The 19,014-nt window shown below is 49.9% G+C and overlaps 1 protein-coding gene across 1 annotated transcript in view; it reads right to left on the bottom strand.

Moving 5' to 3' along the window:
• Positions 1–19,014, bottom strand: part of LOC111148708 (Ras and Rab interactor 3) — a 117,340-nt gene that overhangs the window by 79,287 nt on the left and 19,039 nt on the right. The window contains exon 2 of the mRNA XM_022505502.1: positions 2,696–2,903. Within this exon, the coding sequence (XP_022361210.1) occupies positions 2,696–2,903 (208 nt within the window). The remainder of the gene's footprint in view (positions 1–2,695; positions 2,904–19,014) is intronic.

A 19,014-nucleotide genomic window follows, 5' to 3' on the forward strand; every position in this document is an offset into this window, starting at 1 on the left:
GATGAGTGTTCCACACTGGTCCCCAGAAAGCTCCAGTAGGATCCAGCTCCCCTTGCAGCCCGTGGTAACGTGCACGACCACACACCTTTCATTAGCTGCCTCCATTCCCTGTCTTATTTCCCCTGCCAGCCTCCTGGGGTCGGTCACCTCCCAAATAAACTACTTGAACTCAAATCCTTGTCTTGGGGTCTGCTTCTGGGGAAGCCCAAACTAGGGTGCTCCTCTTAGCCTCAGTTTCCTTATCTGTAAATTGGGGATAATAACAGATTCAGAGGCCTCCCAGGATTATCACAAGGATGCGAGGAGAGGACACCACACAGGACTTGCCATTAATGTCAGTACCTGGCCCAGCACTGAGAAGGAATCTTCACATTGAACCACTCTTGTTATTTTGATTTGGGCTTATCTTCAACTTTTTGAACAGAGGGCTGACCCCTGGGGCAAAGCAGTCCAGACTTAGGGCCGGCCCACCCTGCCCTGGAGAGGCACTTGCCTTTCCCACGATGGGTCCTCACTGTCTTGTCCATCTGCATGTCCATCCATGCCCAGAAAATGGCCATCCCTTGGCATCAAAACCTTGCACTTGGGTCTACGTTGAGTCTCAACCTCCCAGGAAGGGTGGGAAGCCAATCCCCTCCAAACCTCACAGGGAAGTGGGTGATTCGCTGGTGGACTGGACACGCTGGGAACTGGGACACTCACTAGCGTGAGTCCCTGATTTTATTTTCCATACAGTTTCTTCATTTGCTCCGAAGCCCTCAGTGAGCTCAAAATAAAAAACCTTTTGGTGGGGCAGGATGAAACAAGGGATCTTGTTTTCTTAAGGATGACCATCAGCTTGCCTGCCCCTGGAGCCCCCTCCCTACTCATCCTTCTAGAGGGATCCACGGACTTCCAGGCTGTCCCTGGTGCTGCAGTGGGGCTGGCCTGGCCTGGGGGCAGGGGGCGTCTGCCACCATACCCAGAAGAGACACACCCCTGCCTTGGTCTCAGCAGGATTCTGCTGGGCTGTCCGGCCTCCATGGTCCCCACTCCCTGTGGAAGGGGCCTCTGTGGCAAGGGGAGGTTGGAACTTTGTTGCAAGCCCCATAAGTTGCAGGAATTCCAATCTTTTTTTTTTTTTTTAAGATTTTATTTATTTATTTGACAGAGATCACAAGTAGGCAGAGAGGCAGGCAGAGAGAGAGGAGGAAGCAGGCTCCCTGCCAAGCAGAGTCCGATGCGGGACTCGATCCCAGGACCCTGAGATCATGACCCAAGGTGAAGGCAGAGCTTAACCCACTGAGCCACCCAGGTGCCCCAGGAATTCCAATCTTTAGGTACAATTGCTACTCGACAGATTTTTATCTAGTCCAAGGTGAGTGAATCCACTAAGCCACTGAGCCCCACAGGGGAGCCCGGACCTGCCGCATTGAAGGGGAGCCCAGCAGAAGCGCCCAGCGGCTGAAATCCCAGCGCGGGATTCCGCGCAGGTACAACATAGCTCGGGAGCAGCCAGACTGCCTGGGTTCTGGGTTCAAGTTCCAGCTCAGGCACTGGCTCGCTGAGTCACCTGGGGGAGGTCACACAGCTTCTGGGCATCTCAGCTACCTCTTCTGTAAAATGGGTCTGATTGTCATACCCAAGTCAGAGGGCTGCTGTGAGCACACACAGTGCTGATTCACGTGCACACCTTCGCTGAGTGCCCGGGACAGAGTGCTCGACAGACCCTGGCTGCGGTCACTGGGGGACCCTGCAGATAACGCCCGCGAAGACAGACCATGAGCTTCGAGCAAACACGGTTTCTGCAGCGGACAGCTGGCTGCCGGGGCGTGGGGAGGAGGCCCGGGACTTTATGTCAGGTCAATGAAGTGTGTTGGAAGCAGACAGAGATGCTGCTGACAGGGCGCTGGGAACAGACTACACACATAGCGTGCTTGAAAATGGCTCCTCTTCTGTGATGCAAATTTCACTTCCATAACAAACAAAACTGAAAACAGACTTCTGGGAAGTCAGTGAGGGGACAGAGAACAGGTGGCAAAAACTTCGAGAAGCCTCTTTACTTCTGTCCGGCTTGATTTTTTTTTTTTTTTACAGTGACTACACATGTTTATCACTTTTATAATTAAACAAATTAAATGTTTTTAAAAAAGGAAGTGGTGCATAAGAGAAAACGCATGGGGTCGGTGGCACCTGATGGGTTCTGATTCATGTTTCACTATCTACCTACCTATCTTCCCCTGTGATGCTCACAGGACCAGAGTACCTTCGCGAATGGCCCCGTTTCAAAGGGAGAAAAGTGAGCCTCAGAAAAATCTAAGCCCCTTGGCTCAGCTCACAGAGCCTGGCTCCAGAAAAGCTTTTGCCTGTGTCACATAACCCCTGTTCACTTTTATCAACTAAGGGAGTGAAACAGGATCTCTCCGGTGCCTCCAGCTCTCATCCCAGATGCCTGGCTGACTTCTCCAAGTGCCAGTCCTGCTTCTCAGGGGTCCCGGTGCCCAGACAGCCCACGCCAGCCACACAGCCCCCTGTTCTCCGGAGGGGGGGACACCTGCTCTCCAAAGCAGGAACCAGATGTCCCACCAGTCTCTCGCTCCTCAGTTCTGGAAACAAACACCCCAGTCGAAAAGCTGACCAACCCAAGAAAGGAAAGCAGAAACAGGCAGCTGTGCTTGCCCACCACCGGCCACGAGGCGAAGAGACCTCAACTCACCCCAGCCGCCTCCTGGAGCAGGATACCGGCGGCCTCCGCCTGGCCCAGACCCAGCTGCAGCCACACAGGACATGTCTTGATGAGCTTCTCCAGGACACTGATGCCCCGCCGGGGAAGGCAGTTCTTTGGGGTGACCGGGGGATGAGGCCCCTTGCCATCCTCCTCCTCCTCTTCCTCTCCCTCTCCTTTGCCAACATCTGGAACAGGACTGAGAACAGAATCAAACGATCAGCCCCTGCCGCAGCCAGCCCTGACCGCAGAGTGTAACAGACGGACAGTCAATTCAGCCGTGCTCAGTCATTAGGCATCTATGAAGCCACCAGTCCTCTGGGGAATTAAAAAGAGATGAACCATGATCCGCACCTGGGGGTGCTTATAATAAAATGGGTTGGATCGACACAGACGAAACCAGCTGAAGCAGAAGATTGGGATAAATGTAACAGGAGCACCATGCGGCAGGAACAGCTAATTCCAACCCCGGCTGGCTTTAGGGAAACACAGGGGACTCCAAGGAACTAAATCTCTCAGGGTATCTGCAGGGGTGAAAACCTTCATCAGACAGAGGGGGTAGTTACACAGGTAGGAAGATGTGGCTGGTGCCTGTCTTTTGCCTGCGTCCCTGGCTAGTGGTTGCTCTAAGGGACCGCTCTGGGGAGGGTCAGGATGAGCCCCATTAAAGGCACAGAAGAGGGGAATGGGGTGGTGGGGGAGAGGGGGTTTGAGGGTTGCAAGACCCAGAAGTCCTGAGGAGGGAACAGCTTTTCCTAAAGGCAAGGGCGTGGTCCCGGCCAAAATTCCATCCTGACGTCCCCAATCCCAAATCCTCCCAGAAGCTGTCCCTCTCACGGATGCTGTGTGCACACTGAAAAGGGTGCCCAGGACGAACAGGAGTGTCCGAGGCAGCTGCAGGCACCGTGGGGCCGGGAGGGGCGGTAAGGCAGCCCCATGGATGGCTACAGGCTGTGGAACTGGGGCTCAGTGAGCCACATTTGGAGTTCAAGTCCAGGGCAGCCCAGCTGATGCTGATGTAACCTCTTCCCAGGCCCTGAAGTCCGGTCACAGCATCTCTGCTGGGAAAGAAGTGAAAAGGCTGGAGGCCGGAATTACCCTGGAAAGAAGCACCCTGGGGCCTGTTAGTTTCCTCTGACCCTCGAAACCCAAAACTATCTTCTGGCACCAAAAGGCTTCCTGATCATCTTTAAACCTCCTTGCTTGGCCAGGGGCCTCCCCCAGGGGCACATTAGGGCTCTCATGGAAGCTGGGAGTGAGAACTCGCATTTCCGCTCTGCCACCATCTAGGCTGAGGCCGTGGTGAGTCCTTTCCCTCTGAGTCTGTTTTCTCATCTATGCAATGGGCAGGTGGTAGCCCGGAAGCTTCCTCTACTTATTGGGTGGTCCTAGGAGGGGCCTGGGCTTTGCGGACAAAGGTCCTCATCTTCTCCTTAGAACCAAAGCCATGATCAAACAAACAGGCTCTGGGAGAAAGGAGGGGGTCTGTCTCCCATTCGCTTGTACTATGAATATTTTCCGAGGGCCTGTGAGCTCCAGATGTTGTTCTAGGAACTGGGTCAGAGCAGAGAACAAGAGTAAAAACCAAACCAAACCAAACCAACAAACCTCACCTATAGGAGAGAAGCCAGGTGACAGACAAGGTGAATGAGTGACCTAGAGTGTGTCAGGTCGTGCTGAACTGTAACAAGGATGCAGATTTGGGAAAGAGCAAAGGCCTTTGAGCGACCTGACCCAGAGAAACCTCAAGGAAGCCTAGGGGCTGGCAGGTGCTGGGGTTAGAGGGTTGGGGCAAGGGGAGGTCAGAGGGGGCAGGGTGGGTGTCCCCATAAGGATGCTGGAACGACTGGCAGAGTTGACTCTAAGGCCGCTCCCTGCCCCCAGCTCCCTGGAAGTCCCAGCTTCATCCTGAGGACAGGATGACCAAGGAGAAACTCCGTCCAGGCTCCAGAATCATGGGGACCATGCCATGAGTCCTTTGTGATCACGTCCCTTCCTGCTCTAAAACCTTCAATGGCTTGCACTGCCTAAAGGATCCAATCCAGTCTCCTAATATTAAAGGTACTCCCTTTCTGAGCCCCTGCCTTCCCCCATCCCCATAAACTCCCCACAAAGAGCTGCCCTCCATCCCCTCAGCAAAACCTGCATTTCCCCACTTGGCACTCCTGAGGCTCAGGCTGCCCTATCCACCTGTGATTCCAATGCCCAATGTGATTCCTTCAGGTTCCCTGTTACTAACATTGTCTCCAATGGGCAGGCAAAAGTTTAGTGGATTGGACCAGAAAGCAAGAACCATGAAAGGAAAGATGGATAAATTAAACATACCAAATTAAACTTGCGCCTATCAAAACACCTCATGAAGAAAAGGGATGCGCAAACCACGGGCGGGGAAAAAATATTTGCAAAGCATACATCTAATGGAGAACGAGCAAGTTCGTGTTAAAAATGGGCCAAAGGTTTGAATATACCTCCAAGGAGACATCTGAATGGCCAATAAGCCAGCGGAAGATTACTTGACATCATTAGTCATTAGGGGAATGCAAATTAAACTCATTAAACACAATGAGATACCACGATACAACTACGAGAATGGCTAAAATTAAGAAGACTGACATCTGACAACATCACATGCTGGTAAGGGTGGGAGGAAACCAGAACTCTCTGGCATTACTGGAGATACTCTAAATGGGTACAACCACTTTGGAAAAAGGCAATTTTTTTTTTTTTTTTTGTAAACCTAAACATAAACCTTGCGTATGACTCAACCATCTCACTCCTGGGTATCTATCTACCCAAGAGAGATGAAAGTCAATGTCCACGCAAAGACCCATATGTAGATGGGTATTCACTGCAAAATTCTTTTGACTCTTCTGCATGTTTAAAATCTTTTATAGGACACTGCTGGGGATAAAGTTCTCCCCATCCCTTAAGACCCATCCAGAAGAAGCCTGTCTGCTTTATTAGAAGTCCTGGGTTCGAATCCAAGCTGTGTGACCTCTGGCCAGTTACGCTACTTCTCTGGGCTTCAGTTTAAGCATCTGTAAAAAGGTAAGAATTACCCTTACCTAATAGCGAGGCAGAGAGAGATGGGTCGAGTGCTTTGCACAACTCAGTAAAAGTTAACTATTGTTTTTCTATCATCCTAGCCCTCCAGTTAGGATTCTTCTCATTATAACTCTTCTACTTTGTGGCCTTGATTTTAGGACTTAGCACATTTGATGAGAATGACCGAGTAGATGTCTGTGTGTTGCACCTGGCTTGTACCCAAGACAACATGTGAACCCAGCTGTGTGGGCTCAGCGAGAGTCCCCAGCAGTTACAGCTGATGTGGCCGGGCTGTTCCACTAATCACAGCAGTGAAACAAAGCCTGATGGGGTGTCAGCTCTGGGCATTTCTACCTCTGTCATTCTGCTGGAGCCCCACATCCCAGCCCCAAGCACCATCATGGCACGGGCACTTTGCAGAGCAAGTGACGCCCAGACAGCTCAAGTGACCCAAGGCCCAATGTCAGCAGGGACTCAGGGATCCGAGGGTCTGGCCCCATGGCCCTTCTCCGGCCTGGTCAGAGCAGGTGCCCTCGTCACATTGTCCCTTCAGGGCTCTCGTGCTCCTGTGACTCGGAGCGAGGCCCAAAGCTCCCCTAGCCTCAGCTGCTCCTTTTCTAACTGGCATCTGCTGGCAGAGCAGGTGACCCGGACACCCATGTCCTTGCTCTCAGCAGCCAAACTCTAGTTGAAGGTCCCATAAGGGCAGCCACAGGAAACTTGGGCAATGAACAGGACTGTCAGCAAAAAGTAAGGAGCCTCAGAAACTTTAGTGCAACTCATCAGAAAAGAGAAATCGTTCATGGCCAGTTTCCTTCTGCTCTGGTAGGGAGGACAGCACCACTCTTAGCCAGGTGTCATTGGACACTGGGCTGAGTGCAGGGTGGTCAGACACTCGGGGAGACCCTCCCCCTGCACTGCAGGGACCCAGCCTGGATGCAACAACTGGCTTTATCTGGGGGACTTTGTCACCAGCTCCCTGAAGGAGCAGTGAATTGGCACGTCCCCAACTTGCTGGACCGGTGTCTGGGTCCCTGTCACTGGTGAGGAGAGGAAAGCTCTGTTCTGGGGTGGAGAGGCTGCCCCAGAGGGCCCCTCCTAAGTATGGGGTCAGAGCAGGGTGACAGCTTGGAGGGCAGGGCCCGGCTCCATGCTGCCTGTTGGGAAGGAAGCCATGGAAGTTTCCCAGCTCACGAGAGCTCCAGCCCCTGGGAAAGAGCTTGGGAAGTTCCAGTGATGACTCCTTTGAGGGGAACTGAGGCTCCCTTGTGCAGACTTAGCCAGAAGCTGAGCGGAAGGTGGGATGCAGGGAAAGGACTGGCAAAAGGCCATCTTGGTCCCACCCATGATCCCAACCCCAAGCAGCTTCAAGACCGAGCTGGTCTATCAAGACAGAGAGGCCTAGTCCCTGCCCTCACGGGCTCTCAGGCCTGTAGGGGCCAGACGTGGCTCCAGTGATAATATTATGGGATGGCCCCATCACTCTGTACAAGGTGCACAGGCACCCAGGTGACGTGGGGGGCGGGATGGGAGGGGGTCCTGGGAAAGCAGGATAGCAGCCTGCCTGTTTGATGAACAAGGAGCCCACAGCACGACCACGTGTGGGTCTGTTCTAAGTACTCCACGCACTCCCTTAACTCGGCTGACCTCCCACCTGTATGCCTGGGTTGCACCGTGTCTCCCAAAGTGGCTTGTCCAAATTTTAACCCCCCGTACCTAAAGATGTGACCTTATTTGAAAAGGGGATATTTGTAGATGTTACTAAATTAAGGATGAGATCATCCTGGATTGAAGACGGGGCCTAAATCCAGTGGGAGGTGTCCTTATAAGCAGAGGCAGTGGAGAGATGCTAGAAGACCACACGACGGCAGAAGAAGAGACTGGATTAGAATGTCTCAAGCCAAGGAACACAAAGGGCCAACGGCCGTCACCAGAAGGTAGGAGAGAGGATGGAATGGATTCTCCCTCAGAGCCTGCAGATAGAACCATCTTGGCCGACACCCTGATGTTAGACTTCCGGCCTCCAGAACAGTGGGAAGATAAATGTCTGTTCTTTCAAGCTACAAAGTTTCGGTAAACCGCCACAGTCCTGGGGAATGACTAGCTGACATCTAATAGTCCCATGTAAAGATGAGAACATGGAGGCACAGAGAGGTTAAAGAGCTCACCCAAGGTCACACAGCCAGTAGGTGGCAGAGCTGGGATTCAAACCCCAGGCAATGTGGCTTCAGAGTTTGTGCTTCAAACAGCTACCCTATTCAAGCTCTTGAAGAAATTTAAAACAATTTTCCCATGTATCTGTACCCTTGTAGTACACGGCAAAGAGTGTTCAATAATGATTGCTATATCATTTGGAATATCTACAAACATACACAGACTCATATAAAAATATACATAGAAATAACTTCAGGAGGCTATGTAAGACATCATTAAAGACAGTTATCTCTGAGACGTTCAGGGGATTTGTTTCAATTTTTTATACAGATGAAGCATTACTTATATGATTAAAACCCATCTTAAATAATGTGTGAAAATATCCCTGTTTGCCACATAAACGAACACAGAGAGTTGGAGAGCTGCTGGCTTTGGGGATCTCCCAGGCCCGGCTTGTACCCCGGTTTTGCAGACTTGTGGGTGGGGCTTGGATGCCTTATCCAACCACTATGACCTTCAGTTTCTTCTTCTGTGAAATAGGGAGTAGGCACCACCAGCTGAGAGGACTTCTCTTGGGAGCAAAGATGAGGTAGGCAGGCACGTGGCATGAAGAGGGCACTCCGTGCACCATGATTTTCATGGGAGTCGTTAACAGTTAACCTCTAAAAGCCAGAGTTGAATTGCTGAGCGATTCCAGCACCCACCCTAAACTTCTGAGGTCCAAAGCCCCCTTCCTCCCTTTTGAAGTAGCCCCTGTTTCTCCTGCTGGGACAGGATTGAATAGGGGTCCCGGAGGGGAGTTCCCCTGTGACTCTGGTGGCCCCGAGAAGCACCCATACTTCAACACTCCCAGGGTGGGACAGGATAGTTGCTCACGACAGCCCCCAACACCCCATCCATTTTCTAGTCCTCCGTGCAGACTGCTCCTCTGGGAAATGAGTCCTGCACAGACAGGAGGGGACCAGCAACACAAGGACAGGCATGTGGGACGTGTGAGACATTGCAAGGAGGGACACCAATTCCTCATTGGTGCCGTCTCTCTCTAGACTCAGGACTAGAGGGTCAGCGGACATTTCACACACCCTGCACAGTGCAAGGGTGACTCATTCAGTCTCTGTCCCAACCCCTGCCGTGCCCTGGCCAAGTGACTGGGGGCAAGGTACTGAACTTCTACAGGCCTCAGTTTTCTTATCTGTGCCATGGAGCTGGTAACATCTACATTTCAAGCAGCACCTGGCACATAGTAGCACTTCAAACAGGTCTATATTCTAGCTGTGGGGTGGGGGTGGGGAGCCACATATGCGGTCACACCCAGGTTCTCCCAGGGACACCTGTTGCTATGACAGCAATCCAAGAGACGGCCTGAGATAAGCCAAAAGCCATGGCGCACTAAAAGCCACTGGAGCCTGAGAGGGTAAAGCACCACTAAGAATGAAGACAGGTGCACCTGCTCCGAAAATGACTGTCAAAATCCAAGGGAGACAGGCATGCTGCAGCCCAGGCCTCCCAGGATGCAAAACAGGCACAAGGAGACAATGATGATGGCGCTACTGTGGCCTTGGCAGTGACCAGAAAATGGGAATGACCCACGTCCATCTGTAAGAGAACGGGTCCACAGGCTGTGATCCCATCCACCTGGACTACCACACATCTGCTAAAAGGCAGGAGCCAAAGCTACACAGTTAAATCTCAAAATCCTGTTCATTCCCCGATTTCGGTCCCTCTGCTGAGGATAGGTAAGGGAACGACCCCGTGTTTGGGAAATACTCACTAAGATATATGGGGGTAAAGAGGCACAGTGTCTGCAAGCTGTTCTCAGAAGCTTCAGGAAAAAAATGAGAGAGGACGAGCAGATGGGACAAAATGTTAGTAATCGGTGTCTCTGGGTGAAGAACGTACATACAGAAATTTACGGTACTCATCCTGTAACTTTTCTGGGAGCCTGAAATTACATTAAAAAAAAAAAAAGTTTTAAAATCCTACAAACCTAGGGCGCCTGGGTGGCTCAATCATTAAGCGTCTGCCTTCCGCTCAGGTCATGATCCCAGAGTCCTGGGATTGAGCCCCGCTTTGGGCTCCCTGATCGGTGGGAAGCTGCTTCTCTCTCTCTCCCACTCCCCCTGCTTGTGTTCCCTCTCTCGCTGTGTCTCTCTCTGTCCAATAAATAAATAAAATCTTTAAAAAAAAAATAAAATCCTACAAACCTGATGTGGAGTGCAGTAAGCAAATCACGGAAGGAACGGAAACACTTAGGTGTGAAACATACACGACAGTTCTGTATGCCCTGTAGAGAGCGCACACGCACCGACTTCGGGGTGATGGTTACTGCTGAAGGCAGGAGGCAGGCAATGGGATCAGGGAGGGCTGGGAAGGAGGCTTCAGCCCTCTCAGTAACCACCGATAAACTGCCACATGCCTTTCCCCCAAGATCCTAGCACCTGTCACAAGGCGAGGAGAGACAGGTGGGAAGTCTCCAGGCACCTAAGCCTAAGCCTATTCCTCCTGCCAGAGCAATTTATACGGGATACTCCAGCTTTCCAAAGAAATTTTCTAATTTTTAAAAATTTTTTTGGCGTTTTAAAGTCAATTCTGGAGCCTGAGGGCTGTGCTGAAAGGCAATGAAGATAAACCCAGCCTAGGCGTCTACCAATTCGTCCAAAGAATCAGGCCCCAGGGGACTTCTGGGGGAAATCCTCTGACAGCCGCCCCAAGGTCACTAGAGAAGAAACCAGAGGTCACTGGCTCATTTCTCTGGCAGCCATAGGACTTCGCTGGGAGCAGCAGCTTGTGCCAGTGCGAAGGACACTCTGGAGGCCCTAGTGTGATGGGGAAAGCCAAGCTGCTCTGCCCATCTGAGCCTCAGTGCACCGCCCCCCTAGCCGTAGTCGGGAAGACAGAACACCTGCCGAACGGTGGTGTGAGGCTCTCATGGGACAGCATCAGGAAAGGCTCCAGCCACAGCTGACATCTAACAGGTGGTCACTCCTCGAGGGGATGGGACGTTTGGGGACAATGCTGGAGACGTCAGATGTGCAGCGAGCCATTTCTGTAGTTCAATACTGCTGACATTACTGGCCATGAGCCGCTTGCAGAGGTCCTGAACAGTTACCCAGAGGCCTTTGTGACCTTCCAAGCCACTGCCTTCCTCCTCCAATGATCCCCTGACACCACAGCCCTCTCTGTACACCCCCCCAGGAGAGAAGTGCCATAGCTGTTGGAAGACCTCCAAGGACAGGGCATCACCACCTCACCAGGCAACCCATTCTGAGAAGCAATTTAGAGTTTCTATGGAGATGAAACGTGTTCCTAAGAAGTCTTCTCTCTCGTTGCTTTCTCCATGCTGTATAGGGCCTTGGGGACAACTCACCCTGCCCCCCTCCCAGAGCCCTCCAGCTGTAGGAAGGGGGCTGACACAGGCCCTCCCCCAGGTCTTCTCCTCTACGGGATGAACAGCCCCACGCCTCCACAAGGCTGGCCCGAGGTAACATTCATCAGCGGCTGTCCCCACTGCCAGGCACTGAGCTGGGTTTATTATATTTACTGTCTCCGGGAATTTGCATATGGAGTGATTTATTTTTTAATAACATGTTAACATATATAATTCAATGGTTTTTAGTATAATCAAAGAATTATGCAGCTATCAGTACAATTTTAGGATATTTTCATTACCCCAAAAGGAATCCCGTACCCATAATGCAGTTCAATTATTTCCTCCCAGTACCCTAGCCAGTGGCAAACACCAATTTACTTTCTTTTTTTTTTTTTTTAAGATTTTATTTATTTACTTGACAGACAGAGATCATAAGTAGGCAGAGAGGCAGGCAGAGGGGGAGGGGGAAGCAGGCTCCCTGCTGATGCGAGACTCTTTGATTCCAGGACCCTGAGATCATGACCTGAGCCGAAGGCAGAGGCTTTAACCCACTGAGCCACCCAGGTGCCCTACGTGCTGTCTTGATAGATTTGCCTTCTGGGTTATTTCATATACAGAATCAGACCACAGGTGGTCTTTCAGGTTTGGTTTCTTTCACTTGGCATATATATATACATATTTCCTGTGTAGTTAACATACAGTGTTCTATTAGTTTGAGGTATACAGCAGAGCAATTCAACAACTGCACAGATCACTCCGTGCTCATCAAGATAAGCATATCCCCAACCCCCATCACCTATCTGGCCCATTCCCCACCCCGCTCCCCACAGGCAACCTTCTGTTTGTTTTCTACAGTTAAGAGTCTGTTTCCTCATTTGTCTTCTTCCCCCCTCCCCCGCACCCCGCCTTGGCATAATTTTTAAGGCTCAACCATATTATCATAGCTCAAAGGGTATACCAGTACTTCACTTCTTTTTTTCTTGGCACATAATATCCCATCGCATGGGCACACTCCGTTATACTTATTCCCCAGCTGATGGACATTTGGATTGTTTGCATTCTTTGGTCATCATGAGTAATGCTGCTAACTCTCCTGTGCAAGTTTTTGCACGAGCATTGTTTTCAATTTGCTTGTATATCTAGGAGAGAAACTGCCAGGTCACAGGGGCGCTCTGTGTTTAGCATCTTAAAGAACTGCCAGGCTGTTTTTCAGATGGGTATACCAGTTAACATTCCCACTGGCAGCCTGTGAGGGTCCCCATTTCTCCACATGCTCATCAACACTTGTTCTTGCCTGTCTTTATTTTATAGCCATACTAATGGGTATGAAGTGGTATCTTGTTGTGGTTTTGGTTTGTATTTCCCTGATGTATATTGAACATCTTTTAATTACTAACTATATACACATATATGTATTATTCTTATATTATATTGTATATGTAGTATATATATTGTATATATATCATATATAGTATTGTATTATATATTATATAATATTATAAATTATTATCCTTTAGAAAAATGTCTTCAGATCCTTTGCCTGTATTAGGAAAACATTACGTCTTTTTATTATTGAATTATACTTTCTTTATATATGCTTTATACAAGTCCCTTATAAGATGTATGACTTACAAATATTTTCTTCCATTCTGTGACTGTCTTTCATCTCCTTGGTGAAAAGCTGAAGTTGTCCTTTGAAACATGAAAGCTTTTAAATTTGGTGAAGTCCAATTTGTCTTTTTTCTCTTTTGTTGCTCATACTTTTGGTTTCATATCTAAGAAACCATGACCTAATACAAGATCATGGGTTTGTCTTCTAAGAATCCTATAATTTCACCTCTTACACTTAGGTCTTTGTTCCATTTTGAATTAATTTTTTGTGTTTGGAGTGAGGTAGGGGTCTAAACTCCTTTTTTTACATTTGGGCAACCTGTTGTCCTATTGTCCTGGCAGCCTTTTTTTTTTTTTTAAAGATATTTTATTTATTTATTTATTTATTTGACAGATTTATTTATTTGACAGACAGAGATCACAGGTAGGCAGAGAGGCAGCCAGAGAGAGAGGAAGGGAAGCAGGCTCCCTGCTGAGCAGAGAGCCCGATGCGATGCGGGGCTTGATCCCAGGACTCTGAGATCATGACCTGAGGCGAAGGCAGAGGCTTAACCCACTGAGCCACGCAGGCGCCCCCCTGGCAGCCTTTGTTAAAAGGTTATTTCGAATTTTCATGGCACCCTTGTTGAAAATTAATTAACTGTAAATTACAGAGTGGTTTTGAGCCCCCTCATCACACTATTTTTATACTTCAGAGCATGCTGAGTCTCTTCTATCTTTGTATTTTTGAAATGTGGAGTCTCAAACAGGGAACTGATTCCCTAGGTGTGCCCTGAGCAGCAAAGAAAGAAGCCTAACCATAACTTTCCACAATCTAGATCTTCTACTCTATTAGTGTGACACGAGGTGACATCGGCTTTGCTCCAGCTCCCTATGCAACACCCTGGGGAAATGGTGGGAAATTTTTTTATGTTCTGAGGTTGGGATCCCATTGTGGAAATGAAGGGAGAAAACAAGTTTAGGAGATCAGTAGTGACAAGACAAAGGCTGTATTCATCGGGAGAACAGGTGTATGATACGAAGGAAGTGGTCCTGAGCTCACACACAGGAGACCACGTTCTCCTCCTGTTGTTCACTACGTGACCTTGGGTAACTCACTTCCCCTCTTGAGGCTCAGCGGCCCCTTCAGTCAAATGAGAAGGCGGAACTAGGTCTGGGATGGCAAGGGGGTCGGATGTCCACAGTCAGCAGCTGCCTAGATCGGTAGGCTAAAGGCTCAGCGAGGAAAGAACGCTGGGATGCTGTACAATGTCTGCCCTGGGCTCTGTATGGGAGACGCGCAGCAGCTGGGCTGGGGATTTACTGACATGGGTCAGACCAGGGACTAAGGTTCCTTCCAGCACTACGAATTCCATGATTCTGGACTCAACTGACCCTTGGCTAGATGCCACTGGAAGCCTTCTCTTCCTAGCTGGGCTGGCTCTGCCCCAGCAGACGGCCTGAGAAAATGCAGGCGGCCAGCGCAGCTTCTCTGTGGCTTCCTTTCTGCCAGATGCTTTTTCCTCGACGTGCGGAAGCTGAGCCCCAGCTGCTACCTGACTTCCACCTCTGGCCCAGCCCTTGGTATCCCTGGGATGCAAAACACAGCTCCAGGCTGACCGTGGCCGTCCTAGGTGGATGGGAGAGAAGCTTCCAGTTTCAGAATCAGAATGTCTCATGCACAGAATGTGCGAACACACAGCAAATGCGTCCAGCCCAGTTTCACAGGCTAAATAACTACGTGAGGCTCTGGTGTGTTCCCGCTGATGGTTGGGGCTCCAAGGGCAGTGTCTGAGAAATCGTGTTGGGTGAAAGTTCCCTGGGCTCCTCTCCACCCAGAAACCAAAAGGCCTTTCATGATGAGGGGGGACGCAGGGTGCAGCTTGAGACCCCTGACCCTTGGTTGGTTAGCCCCAGGGAAGCTGGGATGAGGTTCTGTGGGCCCCTGCCCACAGCCTCTCAGAGGGGAAGTCAGCTTAAGCAGGTCTTCCGGACCCCGGAAGCGCTGAGAACAGGTCAGGCTGGCTGAGTTCGCACGTCACAGCCCACATCAAGGGGTCTGGCAGGTCGAAGGCCTTCAAACTTTCCACACCTGTGTGTACGGCAGACCTCTACCGCTCGGTGTGTGTCAAGCACTGCCATGCTCCCAGCCCTACCTTCCAGGCTGTGTGCTGGCTCCTCCGATGAGCCCTAAGGCTTCCACCGGCCCAGACGGAGCCCCTCCTGGGCCCTGCGGGGAGCCCGGAGGAGGCCCCTGCCTTCCACGCTGAGCCCGCTGCCGGCTACTCCCACTCTCCCAGGCCTGCCCCCGGACCCTGTTTCTTAGAAGCTCTGACTGCCGACTCAGAGGCCTGGCCAATCTGTGTTCTTGATAGCCCTGGGCACCCACGGCCTCCTGGGACCCTGGGTCAAGTTCCTCCAGCCTCCCTCTGCAAATTCCTCTGGCTCACAGGTCCCAGCCCCTTTCCCTATCCCAACCAGCCCCTTGAACGCGGCCAAACCTGACTCAGCCCGCTGGCCTTGCTGACAACCTTCCCCCACACCAGTCCAGGGTTAGGACCGTCCACTCCCATCAGGACCCAGCTCACAGACGAGAAGACCAATTCTTTCCACAGTGCTGTGTGCAGTCAGGTTCTGAGTGATGACAAGGGCCATGGTGACTAATGCTTTAAGCATCGGCTTGGGGAACCAGACAGTCTGGGTTAGAATCCCACTTAGTGACCTTGACAAGTGTCTAAGGCTCCCTCTGCCTCAATTTTCTTACACTTAAGATGGGAAATGCAAGCATTACTACCTTATGGGATTGCTGTAAGGAGTTCAGGATAGTGCCTGGAATACAGCGAACATTCAGTGATGTTATCAGCATCCATTTGTTTATCCAATGGGTTTTTACTGAGCATCTACTATGGACCGGACAAAACTCTAGACTTACATAATAATAATTGCAAAAATAATCATACATAGTGAAAGAGCAGCTGACATTTCCCTCCTCCCGCCCCCACCAAAAATGCTTAGAAAACTACACTGAACATGGAGATGGCTCTTGGAGAAGACAGGATTTGGGGGACAAACTTCCTGCCTGGGACTGAAGCTGGAGGCAGTGGGGACACAAGAACCCAGGACACCAAGGGCAGTGGGCAGGCCCATTCACACATGTGATACACGTATGCTGAGATGGGCTGAGGCTACCTCTGTAAAGACACAGGGGAGAGGGATCTCCTGGTGCCCTGGGTGAGGGACTGGGAGGCTGGGGGTGGGAGGGAGGTGCGTCACTGTATACCTTTTTGTACCTTTTGAATTTGAACCACGTGACTATATCACTTATTCAAAAAATAATTAAAACAATTTGTAACTTTCAAAAAGAAAAGTTCTCATTAAGGGGATTTCAGATGTTGAACACATCTGGGTTCTGTCCAAGCAGATCTAGAGAACACCGCTTTCTTGTTTTGGCTAAGACAGCCCATTATAAGTCATTTTCCCTTCTAGAATCTATCTCAAAGAGATATTTTAAAAGTACGATAAGGGTGCCTGGGTGGCTCCGTCAGTTAAGCATCTGCCTTCAGCTTAGGTCCTGCTCCCAGGGTCCTGGGATGGAGCCCCGCCTTGGGCTCCCTGCTCAGCGGGGAGCCTGCTTCTCTCTCCCCATCTGCCGCTCCCCTTGCTTGTGCTCTCTCATACTTGCTCTCTCTCACTCTCTCTCAAATAAATACATCTTAAAGAATCTTTAAGAAAAAGTACGATAAAGCTCCACGAACAAAGATGTTTACTGCAACGTGACTTCCAGACATCAAAAATAGAATCAAACTTGAACAATGCTGCTTGTCACTGCCCATGTCTTCCCCTTCCCTCACTCTGTGTTCCAGGTGGGTCATATCTACTGCTGGGTGCCCCAGGCTCAACACAGAACAGGTGCTCAATGACATTATTTTAACCATCGAAATGATTGAGGAAAGATTAGTACTACTGGCAACACGCAATTATCTTTGACCTACAAAGAAAGCAATTTTTTTAAAAAGATTTTACTTATATTTGAGAGAGAGAGAGAGAGAAAGAGACCATGAGCAGGCGGGGAGGGTAGAGGGAGAAGAAGGCTCCCTGCTGAGCAGGGAGCCTGATGCTGGGCTCCATCCCAGGACCCCAGGATCATGACCTGAGCAGAAGGCAGACACTTACTTAACCCACTGAGCCACCCAGGTACCCCTGGGTATACATCTTTTTAAAAATATATTTTTATTTTGAATCCTGTGAATGTATTACATACTCAAAAATAAACTAATAATGTTTCAGAAAATGTATGCACAGGCATTCCTCTATATTAACTACATTAATCCTTTAAAATAACCCTGTAAGATAACTCTGGTTATCCTTCCCATTTTACAGAGGGGGAAACTGAGGCACAAAAGTTAAGCCATTCACTAAAGCTATGGAATTAGTAAGTAGCAGAGCTGGGATTTGAACCTGGCTGGTTTGAGTTTATAGCCCAGTTCTTAACCCATTCTGTCAAAACCCTCCAGATTCCTGCTTGTAATATAAGATGAAACATTGAACGTTGTAAACATAAAAGATGAGGACAGATGGAAGGACAGATCTTGTCCATGGAATGCCAAGGTATGACTTCTACATGTACTGATCTGAAGAATCAATGCAATTCCAGTTAGATTCCCAAAGGTGTTCCGTGAAAATGGAAGCAGAGATGGTAAGAGTCAAGGGTATCCCTGATGCACTTGAAGAACGGGGTAAGATCTCGTTTGCCAGGTACCAAGACTTATTCTAAAGCTACAGTGATTAAGATGGTGTGGTACTGGTGCTGGACAGACACATAGGTCAGTGGACTAGAAGAGTCCAGAAACAGAACGACCCATACACAGTCCCTTGATTTATGCACGGCCACAATAGGACACTGAGGAAAGGACAGTCTCTGCAACAAAATGTGCTGAGACAATGGGGTATCCACGTGGGCAGAAAAAGGAAACTGGACTCTTCTTCACAACATATATAAAAATCAGTTCCAGGGAGACTCTGTCCTGACCTAAAGGTGGAAAGCAAAACCAAAAGCTTCGGAAGAAAATAAAGAGTATCTTCATAATCTGATGGGAGAGAGAGACTTCTTAACCAGTAAACACACACACACACACACACACACACACACACACACACACACACACCCCGACCTTAAATAAACAATACATTTGACTGGGTTAAAATGAAGACTTTCTGTTTATCAAGACTCCATTAAGAGAGTCGAGTCAAGCCCTCAGTGGGTGAAGATACTGGTAACTCGCATTACAACAGGCTGATACCCAGCTTAAGCACGGAACTTCTTCTGCACACAAATAAGGAAGAGACAAGACAAACAGAAGCAAACAGAAAAAATGAACAAGATGCTTGAACTTCCCACGGAGGACTTCCCAAGCGTCCACAAGTGCAGGAAGGTTCTCCACAGCATGAAGAATCTAGGAATCTGGGAAGAAAACTCCAAGAGCCCACAAGAAGGGCTGTGATGAGGAAGACCTGCATTACTGAGGCCCGGGAGGATATGGCAGAACAAGGGCCTCCTGCTCTGTCCGTGCGAGTATAAGCTGGTTCAACACTGGTGGTTCATCCTGAGATTAGGTGACTTCTTTCTCTTTCCTTACCCTGTCTGTACACCCTCTTGAAATTCAGAAAACAAGAAGCAAACACTTCGGGGGTTTAATAAAAGTGGAGGAATGGACGCCCAGGAGCGAGTCTTTCCAGAAGACCATGTGCTCATCTGCATCTCTCTGTCACAGACAAGATGGCACCACATGTGGGGACTCGACAGATCACCCCAGCCCCTCCCTTGGCCGCACCTCAGCCACCCGGGACAAACAAGGGGAAGGGCTTCTGTTCCTAGGGACGGACCTGACCCCACCCTCCCCTCACCCGTGGCCCTCTTACCTCCTTCTCATCTGGAACACATGGGAGATGTCACCCTCCTACCCACAGGGCCCAGGAGCTGGGCAGGCCAGGTGCCATTCAGTGGGAAGAAAGGCAGATACCCCGAGATACGTAACTCAAAACAGGTCCAAAGGAACCAGCCCGATTCCAAAAGCTATTTTCCAGCCAGGAGAGTTTTCCCAGCTTCCGGTGTGGTCACTGCTGTGCCCAAGAATGGTGGACGACGACGGGA

Source organism: Enhydra lutris, unplaced genomic scaffold, assembly GCF_002288905.1.
Source record: "Enhydra lutris kenyoni isolate GAN:26980312 unplaced genomic scaffold, ASM228890v2 scaffoldscaffold20, whole genome shotgun sequence".
NCBI lineage: Eukaryota > Metazoa > Chordata > Mammalia > Carnivora > Mustelidae > Enhydra > Enhydra lutris.